This window comes from Bos javanicus, chromosome 16, assembly GCF_032452875.1.
Source record: "Bos javanicus breed banteng chromosome 16, ARS-OSU_banteng_1.0, whole genome shotgun sequence".
NCBI lineage: Eukaryota > Metazoa > Chordata > Mammalia > Artiodactyla > Bovidae > Bos > Bos javanicus.
This window is the reverse complement of record NC_083883.1, coordinates 39781027-39804338: the sequence shown is the minus strand read 5'-3', so window position 1 is coordinate 39804338 and position 23312 is coordinate 39781027. Positions and strand designations below refer to the sequence as shown.

General features: G+C 36.7%; 1 protein-coding gene across 13 annotated transcripts in view; it reads right to left on the bottom strand.

The window, feature by feature from the left end:
- The window catches only part of PRRC2C (proline rich coiled-coil 2C), a 94986-nt gene that overhangs the window by 2331 nt on the left and 69343 nt on the right, over positions 1 to 23312 (bottom strand). For 5 of the 13 annotated variants that reach the window (XM_061382600.1, XM_061382601.1, XM_061382605.1 and 2 more), the window contains exons 24-34: positions 20908 to 21009; positions 16346 to 16547; positions 13986 to 14189; positions 9004 to 9116; positions 8632 to 8768; positions 5323 to 5554; positions 4977 to 5099; positions 3460 to 3678; positions 3041 to 3144; positions 2523 to 2649; positions 1444 to 1680 (exon numbers count right to left, since the gene is read on the bottom strand). In XM_061382600.1, coding sequence (XP_061238584.1) covers positions 1444 to 1680; positions 2523 to 2649; positions 3041 to 3144; positions 3460 to 3678; positions 4977 to 5099; positions 5323 to 5554; positions 8632 to 8768; positions 9004 to 9116; positions 13986 to 14189; positions 16346 to 16547; positions 20908 to 21009 — 1800 coding nt within the window. The other 8 variants (XM_061382603.1, XM_061382606.1, XM_061382608.1 and 5 more) reach the window with 5 other exon arrangements.

Sequence of the window (23312 nt, the reverse complement as noted above, 5' to 3'; positions counted from 1 at the left end):
TGTGCCCCCAAAGAATATACTTACGTCAATCTGTAAATTATACCACCATAACATACACAATTAAGACTAAAGTTTCTACACCTCTTGCATATAACAAAAGCTCTTCATGTTCTACAGGTAACCTGTACTATTCAAAGATCTGAAGCAATTTCATGACATCTGTATCCTTTTCCACCCCATTATTAAGCTCTAATGTAATTTCCAACATGCGGATGTAGGAAAATCAAGTGGCAAGGAGGCAATAGAACTGGAAACCAAGGCCAAATGGTTTCCAAAGATTTCTACACATATAGTATTTTTAATAGTTACAAATGGATGGAAATCCTAGGTACGCAGCCTTAATAAAAGCAGATAACATTCAACAAGTGTTTCACTTCAGGGCAATCTTTAAATTTGATTATTCAGGATCACAAACAAGGGACATCAACCCAGAAAGAAACTTTACTGAATCAACTGAATTTTCTAACAGGATTGTCCTAAACATATTTCTAATTCAGAATAAAGTGTGACTATGGACATTTCCCATTTGAAAGCGGTAAGCTTTTTTTTGTTCTCATCTTGCCTGATATATATACTGACAAAATTGGCAGAAGTACTAAGACTTTAAAAGTCAAGTCTAAGTAAATATAGAAACAGAAATAAATTATTCAGCTATCTGTACTGGCAGACAGGTTAAGTTTATGCTGCAAGAACTGTCCCCACACAGACTCCTCAAGGCACCCTTCTGCGTTTAGCAAACCTCATGTTTATCAGTGCCTTTTATCATGAAGGATCCCAAAGTGCTTTTTGAGTTCTTCATCTACAACTACACAATCAGTTGTGGAATACGGATGCCTCAAATGGCAGGCAAAAAAAAAAAAAAAGATATGAAACCAGTTTGAGAAGAAAACTATACTTGGATGCTTGGATGACTCATGAAGGAAGAAAAATCAAGATAACATGCCTTACCCATTCCAGAGGTTTCACATAACAATGATTTATATCTTGGGATGGGGGTGGGGGTGGGAAGGGAAGAAAAACCAAAAAGAAAGAAAATGGGGAAGCCTGTAATAATTCATATTACTTATTTGCTCTTCCCAAAAAATATACCAGCTAAACTCAGATCTCAAACATTTATTCTATAAACAATTCATTTGGCCACAGAGTTTAAAACGTTAACTTGTTTGCTGACTATAATTGCAAAAATAAGAAACAAACAAAAAATAAAAACATAAAAAAGAAAAAGAAAAGTGTGTGTGTGTGTGTGTGTGTGTGTGGGGTGGGGGGAGTAGGAAGAAAAAAAATTAAATTAAAAAAAGGAGGTGGTGATGAACAAAAGTAGTTAGTGTGGTCAAGTCTGCTAAGACAATGAATGCCTGGATAGGCAGTTACGGGTCCAGAGGCATCGTAAGACATGGTTCAGAGACAGATTCGTGCTCTGTTGGCTGTTAACACTGTACTAACCTTCATGTCTTGTTCAGCCTTCAACGCAGCCTGGGCCTGATTACCTCTGACTCCAGATAGTGATCCACAAGGACCCCTGGCTACATGTGGCAAACGAGCATGGCTCATGAGGCCTGTGGTCAGCGGAGGAGGCATCTGACTGGCCAGTGCCATTGGTGGCCTCTGAACAGGCGCTGGGAAGGTGTTAGTATGTGGGGCTCTTACCAATGGAGGGACCAGGTTAGGTTGAGAGAGAATCTGAGTGAAAAAAACAAAACATACAACATTGAACTGTTAAAAAAAAAAAAATTGCCAACTAGACTAGGTTGGCTTATACCAGAGTAAATCTGTGCCCATTCTGCCAGTGAAAGGAAGTGTATGGGTTTGTGCCATTCTATTACAGGACCAAGAAGAAACATTCTCCATGCTTGGAGAATCTGACAAAAATTAGGCAAAGCAAGCTATGGCACTTCAGTTGGTTCTAGCATTTCAGCTACAAATTCTGAAGGGGAAATAGAAAAGCTATTAAATAGGATATCTTTTTAAAAAGATATAATTGCAGAAAAGGCACATATACCAACTATAATCTGAAGATAAATGAAAATACTACTAATCAACAAATATATGAGAGTTCTTATCAACTTTAGTCCTTCCATAGGATTAGCGAAGGGAAGAGAAGCCAACATGTTTACACATATATTAGAATGTCTTTTAGAATTTCTGTATCAATTGCATATAGTTACCTTTAGAAAACAAAAACCAAACCCCCCTCCCCAACTTTTAAACTAGAAAATGTTAAGCACTGGGACCCTTCTCTGAAAAGTCAGCTTCTTCAAAAGATAAAAGGTTTGGGACTGAAATAAATTTTTAGAGCTGTGTGGGGAATCTTTTGACTATATTTCAATTGTCTGCTTTAGAACTATATGGTTACTACTTGTGTCTAGCTAAAAATTGTACAGAATATATTTGAATGTCATAAATTTACTAAAAGCTGTTTCTAAACTGGTTATAATATGGCAGGATTATAAAATCAGAGAATTAGCCAGATTAGCAATCACTCGCAAGTAAGTAATACTCATTTCTCATTTGTATCTGCCCACCTGGGGTGCAAACTGTGTAGGAAATGGTTGTGCCATTCTCACAGTGGCAGGGGCTGACTGGAACTGCTTCTGATAGACAATGCTGTTCATTTTGCTGGACTGGCTGTTCGGACTTGTGGAAGTAGCCCTTGGAGAGAAGCCATCACTGGTCAGTAACAGTAGTGCCATGTAAGTAATGCTGTTAGTTTTTAGAGACATGGCTTTTGGTAGATTCATCATACTTGGTAGTTGATGAAAATTTACTGGAGATACCAAACATTATGCTGGGAATGGAAGTGCAGATGTGAGAAAGCATACTAGCTTGATTTTCCCAGGGTTAAATTTTTTTCCCCCTTAAAACAGAGTATAACAAATACATTCTTATTATAGTTAAGCTTAAATAATAGTTTAACACTGTGGGTAAAAGTATGAGAATGTCTTATACTTATTATAGGAAAAGTGACATATTAAGTATCTGACAGAAACATGCTACTCAGCTATTTGGAAATTCTATAAGCAAATTTAAATGCCCATTTTACCGGAAAGGACTAGATGTTGGTGTGGTGCTTCTGCCACTGATTGGAGGAGTGCCTGGTTTTATATCAATGCCACTTCCAAAGGCTTTTAGTTCCATTTCAGACATCTGAGGAAGAGCATAAAGTAAACTTAACATTTTTGCAATTCCATAAATTAAAGTGCTGTGTTTAGTATTTTATCTATAATTTCATCTGGCATAGAGCAAAGAACCTTAGAACAAGATTTTATGATTTCTTTGTTATAAGGTAAAGACAGAGGGCCTAAACACATTAATAGTAAGTGGATTAAAAAATAAGTATACTGAGCCTGACATTTTTGGGGGAGTGAAAGAAGCTTGATTTTTATAGACTATACAGATACATAAATCTAAACTCATGGCCTTAAATTCTCAAAAAAACTGCATACATTTCTCTTCACTTACTTTTCCTGTGGTTGCGATCATGCTATGCTGTGTTCCAGCAGGGATCAATCCCCTGAAAGGCTGGCTTACTTGTGCAGTACGACTCATGCTCTGGGCCTGTGCTTGTGGGGCAGTATGCTGTAATGGGGGCTGAAGAGTCTGAGGCAGAGCAATTAAAGGCTGCCCTGTAGATCCAAAATTAGGCAAAGAAAGTTGGGATGCTGGTAAAGGTACTGTAACCTAGAAAATAAGCAAACAGAAACTGTAGCAATTTGCTTAATCTGTTGTATGTATATCCCTTTAACTATATACATGACTCTTCAAATACTTCTGAGTAAGATTTTAAACAGAATACTTCAATCTATTAATATATTTCACATGTAAATATCTTGATTAGTGACTACCTCCATTCTTTTATTAAATGTGCAACAATAAAACAGATTAGCAGTAGAGAAACTCTGTATGAAATAATTATGACTGTCTTTGAATCCACAGTATGTCTTAATAACCCCAGAATACAATAAAATCATGAACATACACTTTAAGAAAGTAGTTACAACTTTCATTTTTACAATAGATATTTTTTATATTATTTTAAAGGTGTGGTCAAAATGAGCTTTGACCAAAAAAAAATCTTTCCGGTGTCATACAAATAGTATTTAATTTGAATGTCAATACGGTGATATTTTCTTAATTTTCACCCCCTAAAATATCCACCAAAAATAGCTATGAGAAGATGACTAACGGCTTGCCTCTCTCCTCCAGCCCTCCACCAACTTTTTAAAGAGTAAGCTGATTTATGAGATTGTCAGAAGGCAGTTTCATAAACATATACATTTCACTGAAAATTATTATTACATTCATATACTTAAGAAATTTTTTTGTTATTTTTACTCTATCATACTCTGCTACACAGTCCTATGTATTATATTAACTGGTGTGGGTGGTCTTCAGGGTCTTCCTTCACCTCTAGCATGGATGGGTAAAACATTTATCACACTTAGATGTAACTGCATGTACTGGACAATAGTTTTCCATTGTGGACTTTCCATTGTGTCCACAAGACTTGTGGACTCTTTTGTTAAAATAATTGATTATATAAAAATCCATTTTAGGGACTTCTCTGGTGAACCAGTGGCTAAGACTCCATGCTCCCAATGCAGGGGGCCTAGGTTTGACACCTGGTCAGGGAACTAGATCTTACATGCCAAACTACAGATCTTGTATGCCACAAAAAAGACCTTGTGTGCTGCAACTGATACAAAATAAATATTTATTAATAAACAAATAAAAAGAAGTCCTCTTTAAAAAGAGGTAAAGAGCATTACTGATTTTATGGGAAGTGAGGGTGAGAAGAGGGGTGGTGTAAGACTGAAACATGTCCCACTACCAGTGGACCCCAGAGAATTCCTAAATTCCTCAGGAAAAAACTCTGAGGCCACTGGACCATCTCCCCATCTTGGTTCTATTTTAATCCCCCAACAACAACAAAAGCAACAGCAACAACAATAATAATAAAGAAAATTGAGGAAATTTACCATGCCATAGTTTACCTGCTGGAGAGCACTTGGTGACTGGGCAGTGTTATAAAAATTTGTCTGACCAGGCTGTTGTACTTGTCCAGAATAAAGATTTGAAGCCTGGGTAAGATTCGCTCTAGCCTAGAAAATATTTTGTAAGAAGTAGATTGAAATACTTTCCAATTCAGGATCAAAGGTTACAACTTCAAAGTAATCTCAAAGAATCTGATTAGCATTAGACAGAAAGGAAGATCTTATTTTTTCATTGTGTCTTTTAACATTTTTTTTTTCCCCAAAACTCTTTCTTAAATAATTTGCTGAATAGGAATACAAAAACAGTGCGTGATTCTAGCTCTTGCCTTACCTGGAGAAGATGTGTATCGATCAGTTGAGAACCTCCTAGTCCTGATGCCTGACCCAGCTGATGTTCATACAATATGGGAATAGGTTGAGTATTTGAAGTTTGTTGGAAGGCCAGACCTGACTGTGCTTTGGCAAGTTCCTGGTGTTGGACAGCTGGAAAGTTGTGGATGGCAGTACCAGAAAGGACCATAGATGGCTGGGACAGACTGCTTTGCATAAAGGCTGGCTGAGATCTACGGAAGTATTAAAGAGAAAGGCATGTTTTAATCCGAACTCTTAAGAATGAGTATCTCAAATGACCAAATACTCTACTTAGCGTAACTAAAGAGGTAGAGAATACAGTGTCTAAAGCACTTGTTTCAAGACTTATTGAGCCCTACATACAGTAGAGCTCTGCACGTTAAACTTCTGGGAAAAGACTTATTATTACTCTTGCTGAGAAAATGCTAAGATTTTCTTCTCTTTAACAATGAGAATAATTCTATTTTCCTGTGTTCATTAGTAAGCTCAGAACCAAATCTGTTGTTGTTGTCTTTGGTATTACCAGTCTATTTGAATTTATAGAACCAACAGCTCTGATTTTTAATATCTGTATTTCATTACAGATAATATATACATAGTATACATATATAAACATGTAGTACATATATTTCAAGACCTCTATGGAATAAAGCAGAGTAGCAGTTAACAACAGGAGCACCCACAAAATTCCATTTTGTTAATTGAAGCATAATGGACTCATAACATTAGACTAGTTTCAGGTGTACAATGGAATGATTCGGTATTCATACATATGCAAAATAACCACCACAATGAGTCTAGTTAACATTAGTCACTACACATAGTTACACATTTTTTTTTGTGATGAGAAACTTTTTAAGATCTATTCTCTTAGCAATGTTCAAATATGCAAAACAGTATTATGGCCAAAGGGTATATGACTCCCTTATAAAGGGGATGTAATGTACAACATGGTGCCTATAGTTAATAATACTGTATCGCATATTTGAAGGGTTTTTAAAAACATACAATGCTGAAATATAACCCCAGACTGCCCTATTATTTCTGGGATGGAGGCAGGAACAAAACCCATTAAGCAGGAACACCTTTCTAGGGACACAACTAATTTTTACAACATCTACTTATAATGCTTCAAACATAAAATGTGAAAACATCAGTATACAGTTAAAACTATACCATCTTGGCAGAAATTAACGCCAATGATTCCCTGTTAATAAATACTATGCTAATTAGGTTCAGAACATGAAACAGCAGAATGATGTGGAAGGGATACAAACAACTACTTTCAAAGTCGAAACTGGTGCCTTTCAGGTAGCCATTTGTCACAATTACATAGACATTTACATACATACACACACACACGTTACATATAACATATATATACTTAAAAAGTTCATCTTCCAAGGGCAATTGTTAAAATGGGGGTTACAGAATGTCGGTGCATTGCAAATTCATCTCCCATGACTATTGAAGACATTACTAATTACTGAACTCGGTTTAACACAGCTCAAAGGTAGCAAACTTTTCAACAGTGTTTCAAACAGCCAATTAAAAGGAGATTGGTTTTGAGATTAAATCTATTTGCTATTTCTAAATCTACTAAAGTTTTTTTTATAAATATATACATTTTCTGGATTTTTACATTTGTGGAGTTTGGTTTTTTGTTTGCTGTTGAGTGCAGAGTCTTAACCACTGGAAGTCCCTCTACTCAACTTTTAAGTTTTACTACAAATTTCAATATAATCTCAAATTTAACAACATGAAAGAGACTGCCTATAGTTATATTTAGGGTAATAATTTTACTTGTACTGAGAATTTTTTGGAATAACCAAACTAAATGACAAGAGTAATATCAGAATTAATTAATTAGTATTAATTATACAGATGTACTCAATGCTACTGAAAAATCTTTAATAAAAAACAAAAGTGAGAGCCCCATTTATTAAGTTTACCAATAATTCTGCTCCTTTGAGAAAGTGTGACTAGCTGAGACCACCTTCTTTAGGAATGAAACATGATCTGTAGAAATGAGCTATATCAATCAATGCCAATTTTAACCTATAAAGTATGGAAATTCTACCTGAATCACTTGAAAGCAAATTTCCAAAAGAAAATGTCTAATTTTGCAAGCTAATTTACACTAAATGTCCTGAAAGGAATTTTTCTTTTTGATGGTTCAGAGCTATTACCATGAGTACTGATGACAGATGTACCATGATGATGACTGAGTTATGCCATCATCACTGCTATTATTCAACCCTTAGGCAACGGCACCCCACTCCGTACTCTTGCCTGGAAAATCCCATGGATGGAGGAGCCTGGTAGGCTGCAGTCCACGGGGTCGCTAAGAGTCGGACACGACTGAGCGACTTCCCTTTCATTTTCACTTTCATGCACTGGAGAAGGAAATGGCAACCCACTCCAGCGTTCTTGCCTGGAGAATCCCAGGGGCGGGGGAGCCTGGTGGGCTTCCGTCTATGGGGTCGCACAAAGTCGGACACGACTGTAATGACTTAGCAGCAGCCACCCTGCCAGTCTCATTAAGTTGGAGATGAGAGACACCTGGGTTAAATCCAGGATCTGCCACTTATTTGTACTGTAACATTAGGATAAAAACAAAATAAAACCCACAACCTCTTCAAATGTCAAACAGGGATGACTTAATCTACTTTATCTGGTCTTGGGAAAACCAAATAAGTTAGTGTATGTCAAGGGCTGAGTAATATATATTAAGTTGGATAAAGATCAGTTTTTATTACTTGCTTAATTGCAAAGATAACAGGATGAATCTTTCAAAAGAATGGTTTCTTCTATACGATACTCATATACGACAACATACTCATCACTACTACTTCTGTTCTGTTTCAGACACTCCACTTCTCTCGCTTTTATTACATTCCATCCTGGCCTCTGCCTTCTTACATACTGCTATCATCTGCTGTGCCTTAGCTCTTACACAGAGCAAGTCTGATTTACAGTTGTTAGCAGCGAGGTGGCACTTACACCTTTAGGTCCTTAAGCAGTTTTTCTCTGTGATTTCTAATTTTTATGGGACTGCTGTTAGCCTCTTCTTCAAGAAGCTTTGAAGCTTCACTTTGTTCAATAAAGTCTGACAGAAATTACCAGAGGCTGAAGTTCATGACACACATGCAAAACAATTATATAATGCAGTTTATAAGAAGGTCATCTTACTTTTGGGGGGAAGGAGGGAATAGACAGGATATGGCAAGAAGGTTCAGCATTTACATTGTTTCCAACATCATCACAAACATAATTATAAAGCATTTACCTGTATGGCTGAAGTGAAGAACTGAATAGTTCCTGAGCCTGGGAAACAGCAGGCCCAGCACCCAAACTCAGCTGGGCCTGATGCTGTCCTTGCAGTGGGGCATAAATAGGGATTGGGATCTGCTGAACTGAAGTTGGCTGCAATGCAATGTAAAAACAGTATGTGAACACCACATACACAAGCGACACACTTGGAAAATAAAAATGTAAGACATGAAACAAAACATTAATGCTACGTATCAGTTCCCTTTGAAAACAAAACAAAATGTAAACGTCTAAAATTCCTTTTCAATCCATTACTAGTCCTAAACTGAACCCCCAAATACTATTACACCATAAACATGATAGGGTGAAAGAAGCCTGTGATATTTACCTGAGAGAGACCTGGTTGGAAGCCTTGTTGCTGAGCCAAGGATGGTGGAGCCAGTCGCGCATGTTGGGTATTGAATAGATGACTTGTGTCCATGTAGAAAGCTGGGATCTGAGCTACAGATTAGCAGGAAAAATAAGAACCAATGAGTGCCTCACCTTCAGAATCTTCTAAACAGTAACCCCAACCAAACTTTAAAGCAGACTTCATATTAAGTGAGCCTTCTGAAAATTCATATAGCTAAGGAAAAACTAGAAATGTGAAAAGATGCAAAAGGAAAAAGATGTAACATTTCTACCTGACAGGTATATGCAAATTAAAACAATGACACTCTCGTACTTGTGGAAGGTAGGAAAAAAACACTTTCATATACTGCCACTGGGGTACAAACTAGCAAAATTTTATATAATCCACAAAAACTGAAAATGAACCAGCAAATTCACCCTAATTTTAAATCTACCAATTAGAATTTAGCAAAATATTTCCAAAGAATTATGCCAATTTATACGCTCCTTGGAAGAAAAGCTATGACCAATCTAGATGCATATTAAAAAGCAGAGACATTACTTTGCTGACAAAGGTCCGTCCAGTCAAAGCTATGGTTTTTTCAGTAGTCATGTATGGATGTGAGAGTTGGATCATAAAGAAAGCTGGGCACCGAAGAATTGATGCTTTTGAACTGTGGTGTTGAAGACTCTTGAGAGTCCCTTGGACTGTAAGGAGATCGAACCAGTCAATCCTCAAGGAAGTCAGTCCTGAATATTCATTGGAAGGACTCATGCTGAAGCTGAAACTCCAATACTCGGGCCACCTGATGCAAAGAACCTACTCACTGGAAAAGACCCTGATGCTGGGAAAGACTGAAGGCAGGAGAAGGGGACGACAGAGGATGAGATGGTTGGATGGCATCACTGACTCAATGGACATGAGTTTGAGCAAGCTCCAGGAGTTCGTGATGGACAGGGAAGCCTGGCGTGCTGCAGTCCATGGGGTTGCAAAGGGTAGGACATGACTGAGCGACTGAACTGAACCAACTAGAATTTGGCAAAATATTTCAAAAGAATTATGCCCATTTATATGCTCACTAGCAATGTGCTTTAAGAGCCTAATAATTGAAAGAATTTGGTCTAGATTCTTATCAGATTTCTTCTCCATGTTTATATTCACTACTTTGTGTTATGTTGTTTTAATATAACAGTATGTTTGGGAGAACTTTCCATATTGCTTTTATTATCATTATAAACAGTACTGCAATGAATGAACATCCTCATACATATATCTCTGATTAACAAGTAGGCTTATCTATACGGTAAGACTCCAAACTGGCTTCCATGGTGGCTCAGTGGTAAAGAAACCACCAGCCAATGAAGGAGAAACGGGTTTGATCCCTGGTCCGGAAAGATCCCACATGCTGCAGAGCAACTAAGCCTGTGTGCCACAACTATTAAGCCCAAGTGCCTAGAGCCTGTGCTCTGCAACAAAAGAAGCCACTGCAATGAGAAGCCCTCAAACCACAGACAGTGATGATGAACACATAAAACATTCTGAGATACTTTTCTAAAAGAATTATGCCAACTTACATGCTCACTAGCAATGTGCTTTAAGAGCGTAGTAATAATACCTATGGATCCTTACAGATACTGGGTATTAAATATGCTAAGTATTATCAATCGTCCTAATATTTCCCAAATACAAAGACAAAAAATAGCCTCACTGTCCTTTTATTCTGAATTTAAATCATGAGTGAGCTTGAATATTTTTCAATCATTTATTTACAATTTAACTCTGATTAATGTCTTTGTTTTTAAGGCAACTCATTCAATATCACAGTAATTCAAGTTTATGCCCCGACCAGTAAGGCTGAAGAAACTGAACAGTTCTACGAAGACCTACAAGACCTTCTAGAACTAACACCCAAAAAAAGATATCCTTTTTATTATAGGGGACTGGAATGAAAAAGTAGGAAGTCAAGAAACACTTGGAGTAACAAGCAAACTTGGAGTACAGAAATAAGCAGGGCAAAGGCTAATAGAATTTTGCCAAAAGAATGCACTGGTCATAGCAAACACCCTCTTCGAACAACACAAAAGAAGACTCCACACATGGACATCACCAGATGGCCAACACCGAAATCAGGTTGGTTATATACTTTGCAGCCAAAGCTGGAGAAGTTCTATATAGTCAGCAAAAACAAGACCAGGAGCTGACTGAGGCTCAGATCATGAACTCCTTGTTGCCAAATTCAGACTTAAATTGAAGAAAGTAGGGAAAACCACTAGACCATTCATGTATGACCTGAATCAAATTCCTTATGATTATACAGTAGAAGTGACAAATAGATTTAAGGGACTAGAACTGATAGAGTGTCTGATGAACTATGGACAGAGGTTCGTGACACTGTACAGGAGACAGGGATCAAGACCATCCCCAAGAAAAAGAAATGCAAAAAAGCAAAATGGTTGTCTAAGGAGGCCTCACAAATAGCTGTGCAAAGAAGAGAAGTGAAATGCAAAGGAGAAAAGTAAAGATATACCCATTTGAATGCAGAGTTCTAAAGAATAGCACGGAGAGATAAGAAAGCCTTCCTCAGTAATCAGGGCAAAGAAATAGAGGAAAACAATAGAATGGAAAAGACTAGAGATCTCTTCAAGAAAATTAGAGATACCAAGGGAATATTTCATGCAAAGATGGGCTCAATAAAGGACAGAAATGGTATGGACCTAACAGAAGCAGAAGATATTAAGAAGTGGCAAGATTACACAGAAGAACTGTACAAAAAAGATCTTCATGACCCAGATAACCATGATGTTGTGATCACTCACCTAGAGGCAGACAACCTGGAATATGAAGTCAAGTGGGCCTTAGGAAGCATCACTACAAACAAAGCTAGAAGAGGTGGTGGAATTCCAGTTGGGCTATTTCAAATCCTAAAAGATGATGCTGTGGAAGTGCTGCACTCAATATGCCAGCAAATTTGGAAATCTCAGCAGTGGCCACAGGACTGGAAAAGGTCAGTTTTCATTCCAATCCCAAAGAAAGGCAATGCCAAAGAATGCTCAAACTACCGCACAACTGCATTCATCTCACATGCTAGTAAAGTAATACTCAAAATTCTCCAAGCCAGGCTTCAGCAATATGTGAACCATGAACCTCCAGATGTTCAAGCTGGATTTAGAAAAGGCATAGGAACTAGAGATCAAATTGCCAATATCCGCTGGATCATCGAAAAAGCAAGAGAATTCCAGAAAGACATCTATTTCTGCTTTATTGACTATGCCAAAGCCTTTGACTGTGTGGATCACAATAAACTGTGGAAAATTCTGAAAGAGATGGGAATACCCGACCATCTGACCTGCCCCTTGAGAAATCCGTATGCAGGTCAGGAAGCAACAGTTAGAACTGGACATGGAACAACAGACTGGTTCCAAATAGGAAAAGGAGTATGTCAAGGCTGTATACTGTCACCCTGCTTATTTAACTTATACGCAGATTACATCATGAGAAAGAAGGGCTGGGCTGGATGAAGCACAAGCTGGAATCAAGATTGCTGGGAGAAATATCAATAATCTCAATACACAGATGACACCACCCTTATAGCAGAAAGTCAAGAGCCTCTTGATGAAAGTGAAAGAGAGTGAAAAAGTTGGCTTAAAGCTCAACATTCAGAAAACTAAGATCATGGCACGCGGTCCCATCACTTCATGGCAAATAGATGGGGAAACAGTGGAAATAGTGGCTGAGTTTCTTTTTTTTGGGCTCTAAAATCACTGCAGATGGTGATTGCAGCCATGAAATTAAAAGACGCATGAAAAGACGCTTGCTCCTTGGAAGAAAATTTATGACCAACATAGACAGCATATTCAAAAGCAGAGACATTACTTTGCCAACAAAGGTCCGTCTAGTCAAGGCTATGGTTTCTCCAGTAGTCAGGTATGGGTGTGAGAGCTGGACTATAAAGAAAGCTGAGCGCCGAAGAACTGATGCTTTTGAACTGTGGTGCTGGAGAAGACTCTTGAGAGTCCCTTGGACTGCAAAGAGTTCCAACCAGTCCATCCTAAAGGAGATCAGTTCTTGGTGTTCATTGGAAGGACTGATGTTGAAGCTGAAACTCCTACTTTGGCCACCTGATGCAAAGAGCTGACTCGTTTGAAAAGACCCTGATGCTGGGAAAGATTGAGGGCAGGAGGAGAAGGGGATGACAGAGGATGAGATGGTTGGATGGAATCACCGACTCAATGGACATGAGTTTGAGTGGACTCCGGGAGTTAGCGGACAGGGAGGCCTGGCGTGCTGCAGTCCATGGGGTCACAGAGTTGGACACGACTGAGCGCCTGAACTGAATGCTGTGGAATTTAGTAGGATGTTACCCCTCCCAATATATAAATTTCTTTGTTGTTCTTAGGTTTATTCTTCCCTCATGTACTTTATCATCAATTTGTCAGGTTTCAGATAACAAACTTTGGTTCTCTGTAGAGGGTTGGTTCCACAATACCACCCTCACTGTCCCCGGCCCAGATACCAAAATCTTTAAATGCTCAAGTCTCTTATGTAAAACTGGGTACATTGTTTGCATATAACCCAAGCATATCCTTTCATATACTTTAAATCTCTAGATTACTTTTAATACCTAATACAATGTAAATACTACATAAATAGTTATCCCTACACAGACAATACAAGCTTTGTTTTTTGGAACTTTGTGAAAATTTTTTTAAACGCTTTCAATCCACAGCTGATTAAATCTGCAGACTTTGAATCCGTGAGTACACTAATCTACTATCTATGTAACATAAGTGTAAGAAACAATTGCCAGAAGCCCCTGAATACTTACCAAAGAGAGACAGCATTCAATTCTATGAGGAAACAAATTTGCAAAGCAAATCAAAAAAAACAAACTTGAAAAGGTAAGGGAAAGAGAAAAACACAGAAGCATTAAAACATCTTCATTTTCTAAATTCCTTATATTCAAATCTTAAAAATCTTACCTGCTGCAGACTGAGACACATAGACTTGTGGACTCTGTTGCTGCTGAGCAATAAGGGAAGGCATACAGCTTAACTGTGAAAAATGACTTGCAGAAGGCAGGCTGCTTGTTTGTAATTGTTGGGGTTTCACTTTACAGATATTAGGAGGGTCTGATGTGGTTGTAGATTTTGTACTCAAAGAAGAGGTAGTATATGTACCAGCTCCTACATTGGGGAGAGGGATAAAATGAGAGAAGTGTAGTGTATATTTAAGTAAATTCAAGCAAATTCAAGTAAATTCAAGCACCAACTGGAAACTGGAAAATTAATATTTATGCTGAATAAGTACTTATTATGTACTTATATACTGCATCTCAGACCAAAAGTGGATATGAAGTGGCTTATAATAGGAAGAAACAATTATCAGATGCAAATAGGACAACAAAATCTGGAGAAATATAAATAGAAAATTGAAATATAAACTCACAAAACAAGGAGGCTGACAGCCCACAATATTGTCATAGCTTAATGTCAAACTAATACATAGTTTTCAATCATCACAAAGGATAATTGTCAGTAATGCCTAATGCAGCTCCCGATAGGCATTACTGACAGACAATCAAGAACTTTATTCATTTATGGTGAGACATAAATACAAGCACATAAATGGGCCCTGACAGAACACAACTGCTCCCCAAATGTCACAGAAACTTAAGGTTAGATTTTTTTTCCTCTTTGTGGCAAAATACCTTAAGGAGCTTTAGAACGTCAAATAAATATTTGAACATCTATTAAAGGCTAGGCATAAATGTAAGAAACACAGGGAAAAGTGCTGTACCTTAAGAATAATTATTATTAATGTAATATAAAAATTTAATATAAACTGCTCCTAGAAAGACATACAAATTTATTTCTCTCCTTGTATTTAGTAATTCTTTAAAAACAAGACAAACTATTAGTAATACTACAGTAAATAACAATACAGGTATTTGATTCAAAAGTCAGATGAAGTAGGTATTATTATTTTCAGACATCAAATGATGTTCTAAGAGGGGACCAACATTGAGGTATCTCTATTCTTCCATATGGATGACCAGGCAAGAAGGTCCTAGTTAAAAACTTATCCTAGTTGAGGGAAGTATAGGGAAACTAGACTCCAAGGAAAGGAAGTAGTTGGGTTCCAAAGAAAAAAGCAGGAAGCTTCTCAATCTCTTTATTTCCTAATCTTCCTACCGTACTCTCCTGGTTCCTTTACAGCCTCACTCCCTATCCCCAAGCAGTCTGGGGCCTAAGCTGTTAATATTTATATAATGAAGATGTCTTGCAAACGGGTGGTGGAAGAAGTACAGTTGGAATACTGTCTTTGATGTGAACCTCTGGGTTTGTCTTAATACATGTCTGATTCCAGATAATATCAAATAACTATAGTATAACCCAAAGTCTAGTCCTTTTGGTGCTTAAAACTAGCACAGAAAGCTGGAATACTGAGAATCATTACTGCAATCATTAAATGAAAACTAGCCAGAGAAAGTAAATTCTGTGCTGTATACATTTTACATGTCTTGGAAAAGGAATTTCCCACTGTTTTGGAAATATAGACAGTATTAGGAAAGCTTAAAATGAAACTTCTATTTTCAGAAGAAACATGGTTATGCATATTGTAAAAGGATGTATCTTCATAGAGTCAAATATTTCAGAAACATCTCTGGTTCTTTAAGAATGATAAAGCCCCATATGAGATAAAGGATTACACTCTAGTGAAACATTTAAGAAAAACATCTTCTAACTTGGGGTGTTGATGGACTCTCCTTAAAAACAACATAAAACCCAAAACACCAAAGCCAATGGATATCATTTATTCAAATAACAGACTGGAAAGTCTCTACCCTGTAACTCTTTCCCAGAAAATATGTCAAATCAATAGACTTAGGCCAAGAGCTCCTTCAAATTAGATACAGACCACAGAAAACTTAAAAGCTTTGTGATTCTGTGTTATTTCTGAATGGGTCTAATTAGCTGTATGAGTTAAATAAAAATCAAAAGGTAAAATTTATAAAAAAGTTTAGAGGAACAAGACAGGAAATTTCCCACCAATTACTTCTAGGTATCTGTATTGACAACTGGGGTGGGAAGAAGAGAAGATCAACTGAAGTACTTTAGTAAGCCGTCATTAAATATTTACCAAGCTACAACTGGGAGTGGGTAAAGAGAGGGGGAAGAAGGCAAACTGGTAAGAAGTTTATAAAAGAGCTGATAATTATCTCATGTACAATTTTACATCTTTTACGATTATATTTTTGGGAAGAGTAAATAGGAAAAGATCTGAAAGAAATTTTAAATAATTTAAGATCGTTAAAGAAAAGGTACATGAGGATTTCTACCTGACAGTGAAGTTGTGGGAGTGACTGAAGCAACAGGAATCTGCGGCACTGATGCACTTGAGAACGAACTGTAATTAGCAGTGCTTGGTCCACTCGCACTACTGCTGACCCCGCTTGCAATTGGAGGTGCTGTAGAGGTTACTGGGGACCCCTTTTCCCTTACATTTGGAGAATTCTCCCATGCCTTGCGAGCAGACTCCATCTGGAACAAAAAGAACATTTTTTAAAGCCAAAAAAAAAAAAAAAAAAAAAATCATTATCCTAACACAGAACTAATACACATATATAAACAAATATATATACATAAATGTATTCCAAATACAATCTTTCAGATTAGGACCATAAGGCTTTTAAACCTTTCATTTTCTCCTTTATCTCCACTCCTTTACTCAATTGCAATGGGTTTTAATTTTGTCTCTACAGAGTTTGTTGAACGCTCTGGCAAGCAGGTCAGTGAAGTATAGTGACAGCTTTAATCATCTAAATATGACTGGGACTGGTAGGAGTCCCTATTCCTACCAGTGAATAAGGAAACGGAAATACCATGTCCTTTCGGACTGATTTAAGGCTCTGATTCTAGTAAGCAAGACATTAAAGGTCCTCCATTAAATATCCATTCTCTCCACTCTTTCTTTTTAAGCCTTTAAGCCAACATTTCTTGAATGGCAAGTGAGATGTATCTTCTGTTTGGCTATTTTATGTTCACAGTGCTTTAAAGGCAATGTAACCAGCAGGCTTTAGGCTTGGGTACAGTAGTAGTATTTCTTGTTTCATGTCCAAATCCTATTCAGCATTTCAGGTTCTGACTGCCACCATTTGTATTTGTGGGTGCTGATTTTACCTGTAGTCTTAGTTTCTTAAAAAGTAGAAATGGGTCTTATTTGATTGATTTACAGCTATTCAACAGACATATGCAGAAGGCAATGGCACCCCACTCCAGTACTCTTGCCTGGAAAATCCCATGGATGGAGGAGCCTGGTAGGCTGCAGTCCATGGGGTCGCTAAGAGTTGGACACGACTGAGTGACTTCACTTTCACTTTTCTCTTTCATGCATTGGAGAAGGAAATGGCAACCCACTCAAGTGTTCTTGCCTGGAGAATCCCAGGGATGGGGGAGCCTGGTGGGAGGCCATCTATGGGGTCGCACAGAGTTGGACACGACTGAGGCAACTTAGCAGCAGCAGTAGCAGCAACAGACATAAATGTAAGCCACATGTAATTTTATATTTTCTAGTAGCCACACTTTAAAAAATAAAGAGGTAAAACTAATTCTGGTAACATATTTCATTCAACCCAATATATCTACAATAATAATTAAAACCTATAATCAATATAAAAATTGAGATGTTTTAATTTAAAAAGTAACATTTCAAATCCAGTATCTATTTCCTTTTACACTTACAGCACACACCTCAACCTGGATTAGCCACATTCAAGTGCTTAGTAACTACATGTGGTGTGTAGATACTGAATTGGAGAGCAAAGATGTAGATCCTCAGCTATTCTGCGGCTCATTGAACAGGAAAGGAACAGATACAGAAATTTTAAAGTTTCTTGTTCTACTAGTCAAAATATTGAGTGGAAAGGAAAACTCCAAGATAATCTACAAAACTCAGCAGCAATGACTTATATGTGTACGTGTTAGTTGTATCCGACTCTTTGCAACCAAACAGACTGTAGCCCACCAGGCTCCTCTGTCCATGGGATTTTCCAGGCAAGAATAATGGAGTGGGTTGCCATTTCCTTCTCCAGGGGATCGTTCTCAAGGAGGGATCGAACCCTGGGTCTCCCACATTGCAGATAGATTCTTTACCATCTGAGTCACTAGGTAAGCCCCATGAGAACACTGTTCACAAATAAGATTTTAAAATACCACTGTTGGGAAGTTTGTAGGTCCCTGAAGTGCCAACTTTATAAAAATTTCAACCTGATTTTAACTTTAATAATTTTAGAAATATTATGTATCTCCCTACTTCCCTCTTAAAACACACACTATATACAATTTAACCTTGATGGCCAATATCGCTACTACAAATTCAAAATATAAGACACTTTTAGGTTTGCTTCTTTCCTTTTCCTCACAGTCACCTTGCTGATTTCAAATGTGTTTTAAAACAAAAGTCTTAAGAGGGTAAGAAACAAAAGCAAAAAAGCCCCACACACTACCATTTAAGAAGTCCAACAAAATGCAATTTGCTAGTATTGAGATTTTATGACTTAGAGCAATTTTAAAGACTACAATGCCTTTTATATCCAGTTTTGTTGTATTGGAAATAAATTATAGCTTACCAATTTTACATAATATTTAGGCCATATACATTAGTTTCATTTCTTAAGCAGCAAGAAAATTTAGATTCTAATTTTAAAAATTCAAAGAACCTAAAAAGTATAATTTCTTAACTATATTCATTTTTCCTTTTGACAAATATATTGTCAGTAATACCCATATAATATTAATAGAGATTTCCATACTTTGTAAATCTCTCAAATAAAGAGAGGCATTAACAAAAAAAAGTAAACACAGATAAATCAACAAGGACCTACTGTATAGCACAGAGAACTTTACTCACTATTCTGTAATAACCTATAAGGAAAAAATACCTGAAAAATAATGTATATATGCATATGTAGAACTGAATCATTTCACTGTACATCTGAAACTAACAAAACATTGTAAATCAACTATATTTCAGTATAAAATAAAATTACACTAAAAAAATAAAAATAAAGAAACTAGAAAAAGTCTTAAGCTAATACAATTTAAGTTTAGTGTAATTCAACTGTATTTTTTGGGGGTATTAAAAACATGCAGTGAAAGGCAATGTGAAGAATCAACACCCAGCCTAAAGAATAACTAATAATATTTGCTTATTTGAGAAATCAAATGTAAGATATAAGTATGAAACACAGGTCGAGACAGTCATTCAAGGGGAAAAAAAAAAAAAAAAGGCTGAGTATGAGGTTCAGTTCAGTTCAGTGGCTCAGTCGTTGTCCTACTTTTTGCGACTCCATGGACTGCAGCACGCCAGGCCTCCCTATCTACCACCAACTCCGGGAGCCTACTCAAATTCATGTCCATCACGTCGGTGATGCCATCCAACCATCTCATCCTCTGTTGTCCCCTTCTCCTCCTGCCTTCAAATCTTTCCCAGCATCAGGGTCTTTTCCAGTGAGTCGGTTCTTCACGTCAGTTGGCCAAAGTATTGGAGTTTCAGCTTCATTATCAGTCCTTCCAATGAATATTCAGGACTGATTTCCTTTAGGATGGACTCGTTGGATCTCCTTGCAGTCCAAGGGACTCTCAAGAGTCTTCTCCAACACCACAGTTCAAAAGCATCAGTTCTTCGGTGCTCAGCTTTCTTTATAGTCCAGCTCTCACATCCATACATGACTACTGAAAAAACCACAGCTTTGACTTTGAGTAGGAGGAACTGGCAGTAAACAGTAAGGACTGGGTAAAGATGGAGATGACACAAAGCAGAAGTGGTTGTCTTGTAAAAATTTTATTGTCTCAAACTTATATTTAAGCAGCTTCTTAAAAAGAAGTTGTGGGTATTAAAAAAAAAAAGAGATGTGTGTGGGGGTCAAGGGGACAAGTGGTCAGGAGGCTGGAGAATCAAACACCAAGAGTCTAGAAACAAACATTGACCACATTATAAAACAACTTAGTTACTTCCTCTCTTGACCATCATCAAAAAGATTCACTGGCAACCAATGCAGCATGACAAAGTCCTGCTATAGTAGAGGATAAATACTGGCCCAGGTTGTAAAACTATAAATACATAGCACCAAAGAGATAAATAAATTGCAGCTAAAAATAACCCTCACTTAATTCCATATCTGTACATCTGTTCTTTTTAACCACTGACTACTTTTGAGGTGAACAACTGATATAAAATAGTCTCAAATAACTCTATTGTACAAGAGTATTAGTAACACGTAGCACAGTTCAAGATTTTAAGTTTAATAGGTGATTAAAAAAAAAAATAAGCCTAAACTTCTTGACAACAAAAAGCATGTGCTGTGTAAAATCTCTTTTGGACTCTTATTCAATAATTATCCAACAAAAATCAAATAAAAAATTACTTGTTTTAATCAATTACATCTTTAGAACTACCACTTTGCATTCATTCAATTCACACATGACTTACAGGAAAGACAGAAAACTAGCATTCTTAACCATTATTGGTACTTATGATAAAACAAAACAAAACAAAACAAAACATGCAACACCAGGTTACTTGCTTTCTGCATGACTAATGTTTCCAGTAACTATTAGTCTCTAAGAGGAACCCAACACAAACCAAATATAAAACGTTCTCTTGTATTTTTAAGACAAAATTCACAAGCATAGGCCTCATTTTAAATATGAAGATATATCAAGCTACTACTATGTGGTATTAAAAACTAATAAAATTTTAAGGTGTAATTTGACGTCACTCCATTTCCTCAGCTTAGTATTGCTGATTATTGCACTAAACTAGTAAGAACACCAAGAGTATTAACTTCTGTCCCCTTGCATGCAACAATCAAGGACCTTTAGAGACGGATGTTGTACATACCTTGAAGGTGAGGCTGAAAGTAGTGGGAGGAACTGAAGTGAGGCTGGAGCTCTGTTGTATAGTCTCCCTCTTAGGGAGCGGGAGGGTGCTGGGCAGGGGCACCTGAAAAGGTAGGCAACACATCACAATCTAACTAAGTCTGCTGCAAAAGCCCCATTAAATATAATGCTAATGTATTCTAAGGTTATTTTCACTAGAACCAACAGGAATATTTGACTGAAGTTACACTGCATTTACACTAATTGATAACTATGGACATCTTAGATCAAACTTCTGAAAAGAAATACTATCTGCTTATTTATACTTCACTGACAGAAAAAGAATCTGTCACATATATAAGGTATAAACTTAAAGGCCATGCTCCTATATTTTAATGTATATACAAAACACTTGGGGTTTTTGTTGAAACGCAGATTCAGACTCGCTTAGTCTGGGGAAGTCACAAAATCCTGCCTTTCAACAAGATCCCAGGTAATGCTGATGCTGCTGGTCCCTGGACCATACCTTGTAAAGCAAAGCTCTAGGGAATATAATTTCTATAATTTACAGAACCCACAGGTTCTATATGAAGCATTTAACATGATAGAGTAAATATAAGAAAGTCTCTCTACAGCAACCTAGTTAACTTATAACTAGATTCAAGAATAAAAGTAATGTTAGGAGGAAAGGCTATAATTATCACCTCCACCTTGTTACACTAAACAAATTATGGTAGCAATACATAACTGTGATAAGTACTGTTATTTAGTAGAAACTTGAGATATTGGAAACTTGCTACCTTTATCTCTTTTTTTCTTCTAATTCTCTGGATCTTAAGATTTTATTATGTACTACTACATGACTGATTTTGATGGTTCAGTCAGTTGTTTAAATAAAATGAAATGCTGGGGAGGGGTTTAAGATAATCACTTTGTGATACTATGGGCAATCTAATGGAGATTATTTTATAAATCTTTAAAACAGCTGCGCTATAATGATCAAAAAGAACACCTGCATTTAAATCTTCAAGATTTAAATGGATATGAATCATCCAAGATTCAAAACAACTGTAATATTAGGTACTACAACTGATAAATCAGTTAAGATCCTTAAAAAAAGTGTATTAAGCCTCAACAAGAGAAATAAGCCATCTTTCAGTTTAATTTTTATTTTTTAGACAGGCCAAGTGGCTTGTGGGAATCCTAGCTCCCTGACCAGAGATTAAACTCATGCACTCTAGGTGCAGAGTCCCAACCATTGGATTGTCAAGAAATTCCCCAGTTTAATTTTTAAAAAGACCACAGTTCTATGCATAAAATGGAACCCCTAGCCTAATGAATAAAAAAGCGACATTTCAAAAAGTCCTAAAAATTTCTACATATAGAAAATTTGTTTTTAACACTATATTAAGCTCAGAATCACCACCAAACTTGGCACAAATAAGCAACACTGTGAAATCATTTTACACTGATGACTTTTTATAAATGCTCCCTGACCCAAACTGAGCTTGTTTTCAAATACATTCTGAATACATTGCTAAAAATCAAACACAGACTATTTACTTATACACAAGACGGGACATCTTCCCTTCAATAGTCCTCTGTATACAAGCCACTATGTTAATTAGCCCTGCAGATCAGACGGAAACCATTAAAACGTTCATGAAGATATTTAATGAGTTTTAAGGGTTTTGAGATTAATGATCTTTCCTTTCATATTCATATTTTATAAATTAAATTTTTAGAAAAGGGTAGTTTGGCAGAAGGCATCATAATAACTCTGGAAAAGGTAACATATTCTATATTTTTCTAAAATGAGAAAAGACACCACAATTCAAATATAATTAAACCTTACTGAAACATTACTGATTCAATTTCAGTTATCATTACTTGATAATCCACATAGTGACACTAGGTATTAAACTGACCAAGCCTTTTTGCCCTTCCCTAGTATTCCATTGTTTCCTACAGAAAGTTAAATAAACCTTTCCTCAAAAGGTCAGGGGAAGAGGAAATTGGACAAATTACATTCATCAGCTCCAAAAGTGCTCTCCTATCACAAAGACAAAATGTGTGACTTCTTCCTTTCTATACCTTTTCCTTCAGCCAGACTACAAAAGTTGGATTAAATGATCCTTAATGCATTTCACCTAAAAGTCTCTATACCTGACACTAAAGACAAAAACAGAAAACATAGCAAAAACATTGTAATAAAACATAATTGAGAGTTTTTATTCTCAAAGTTATAGAATTGAAGCCTTTTAAGAGCTCTCTAAATGTATTTGTAAAGATTATTATTATTATTTTTATTTTTTAAAGAAAAGCCTTTGTTTATCGAGGACTATATTTAAAAAAGAGCAGATGACCAAATTTCTACCATATCTGCTCTACAAAACAAGAGCCACACATGTAACTTCTAAATGCTTT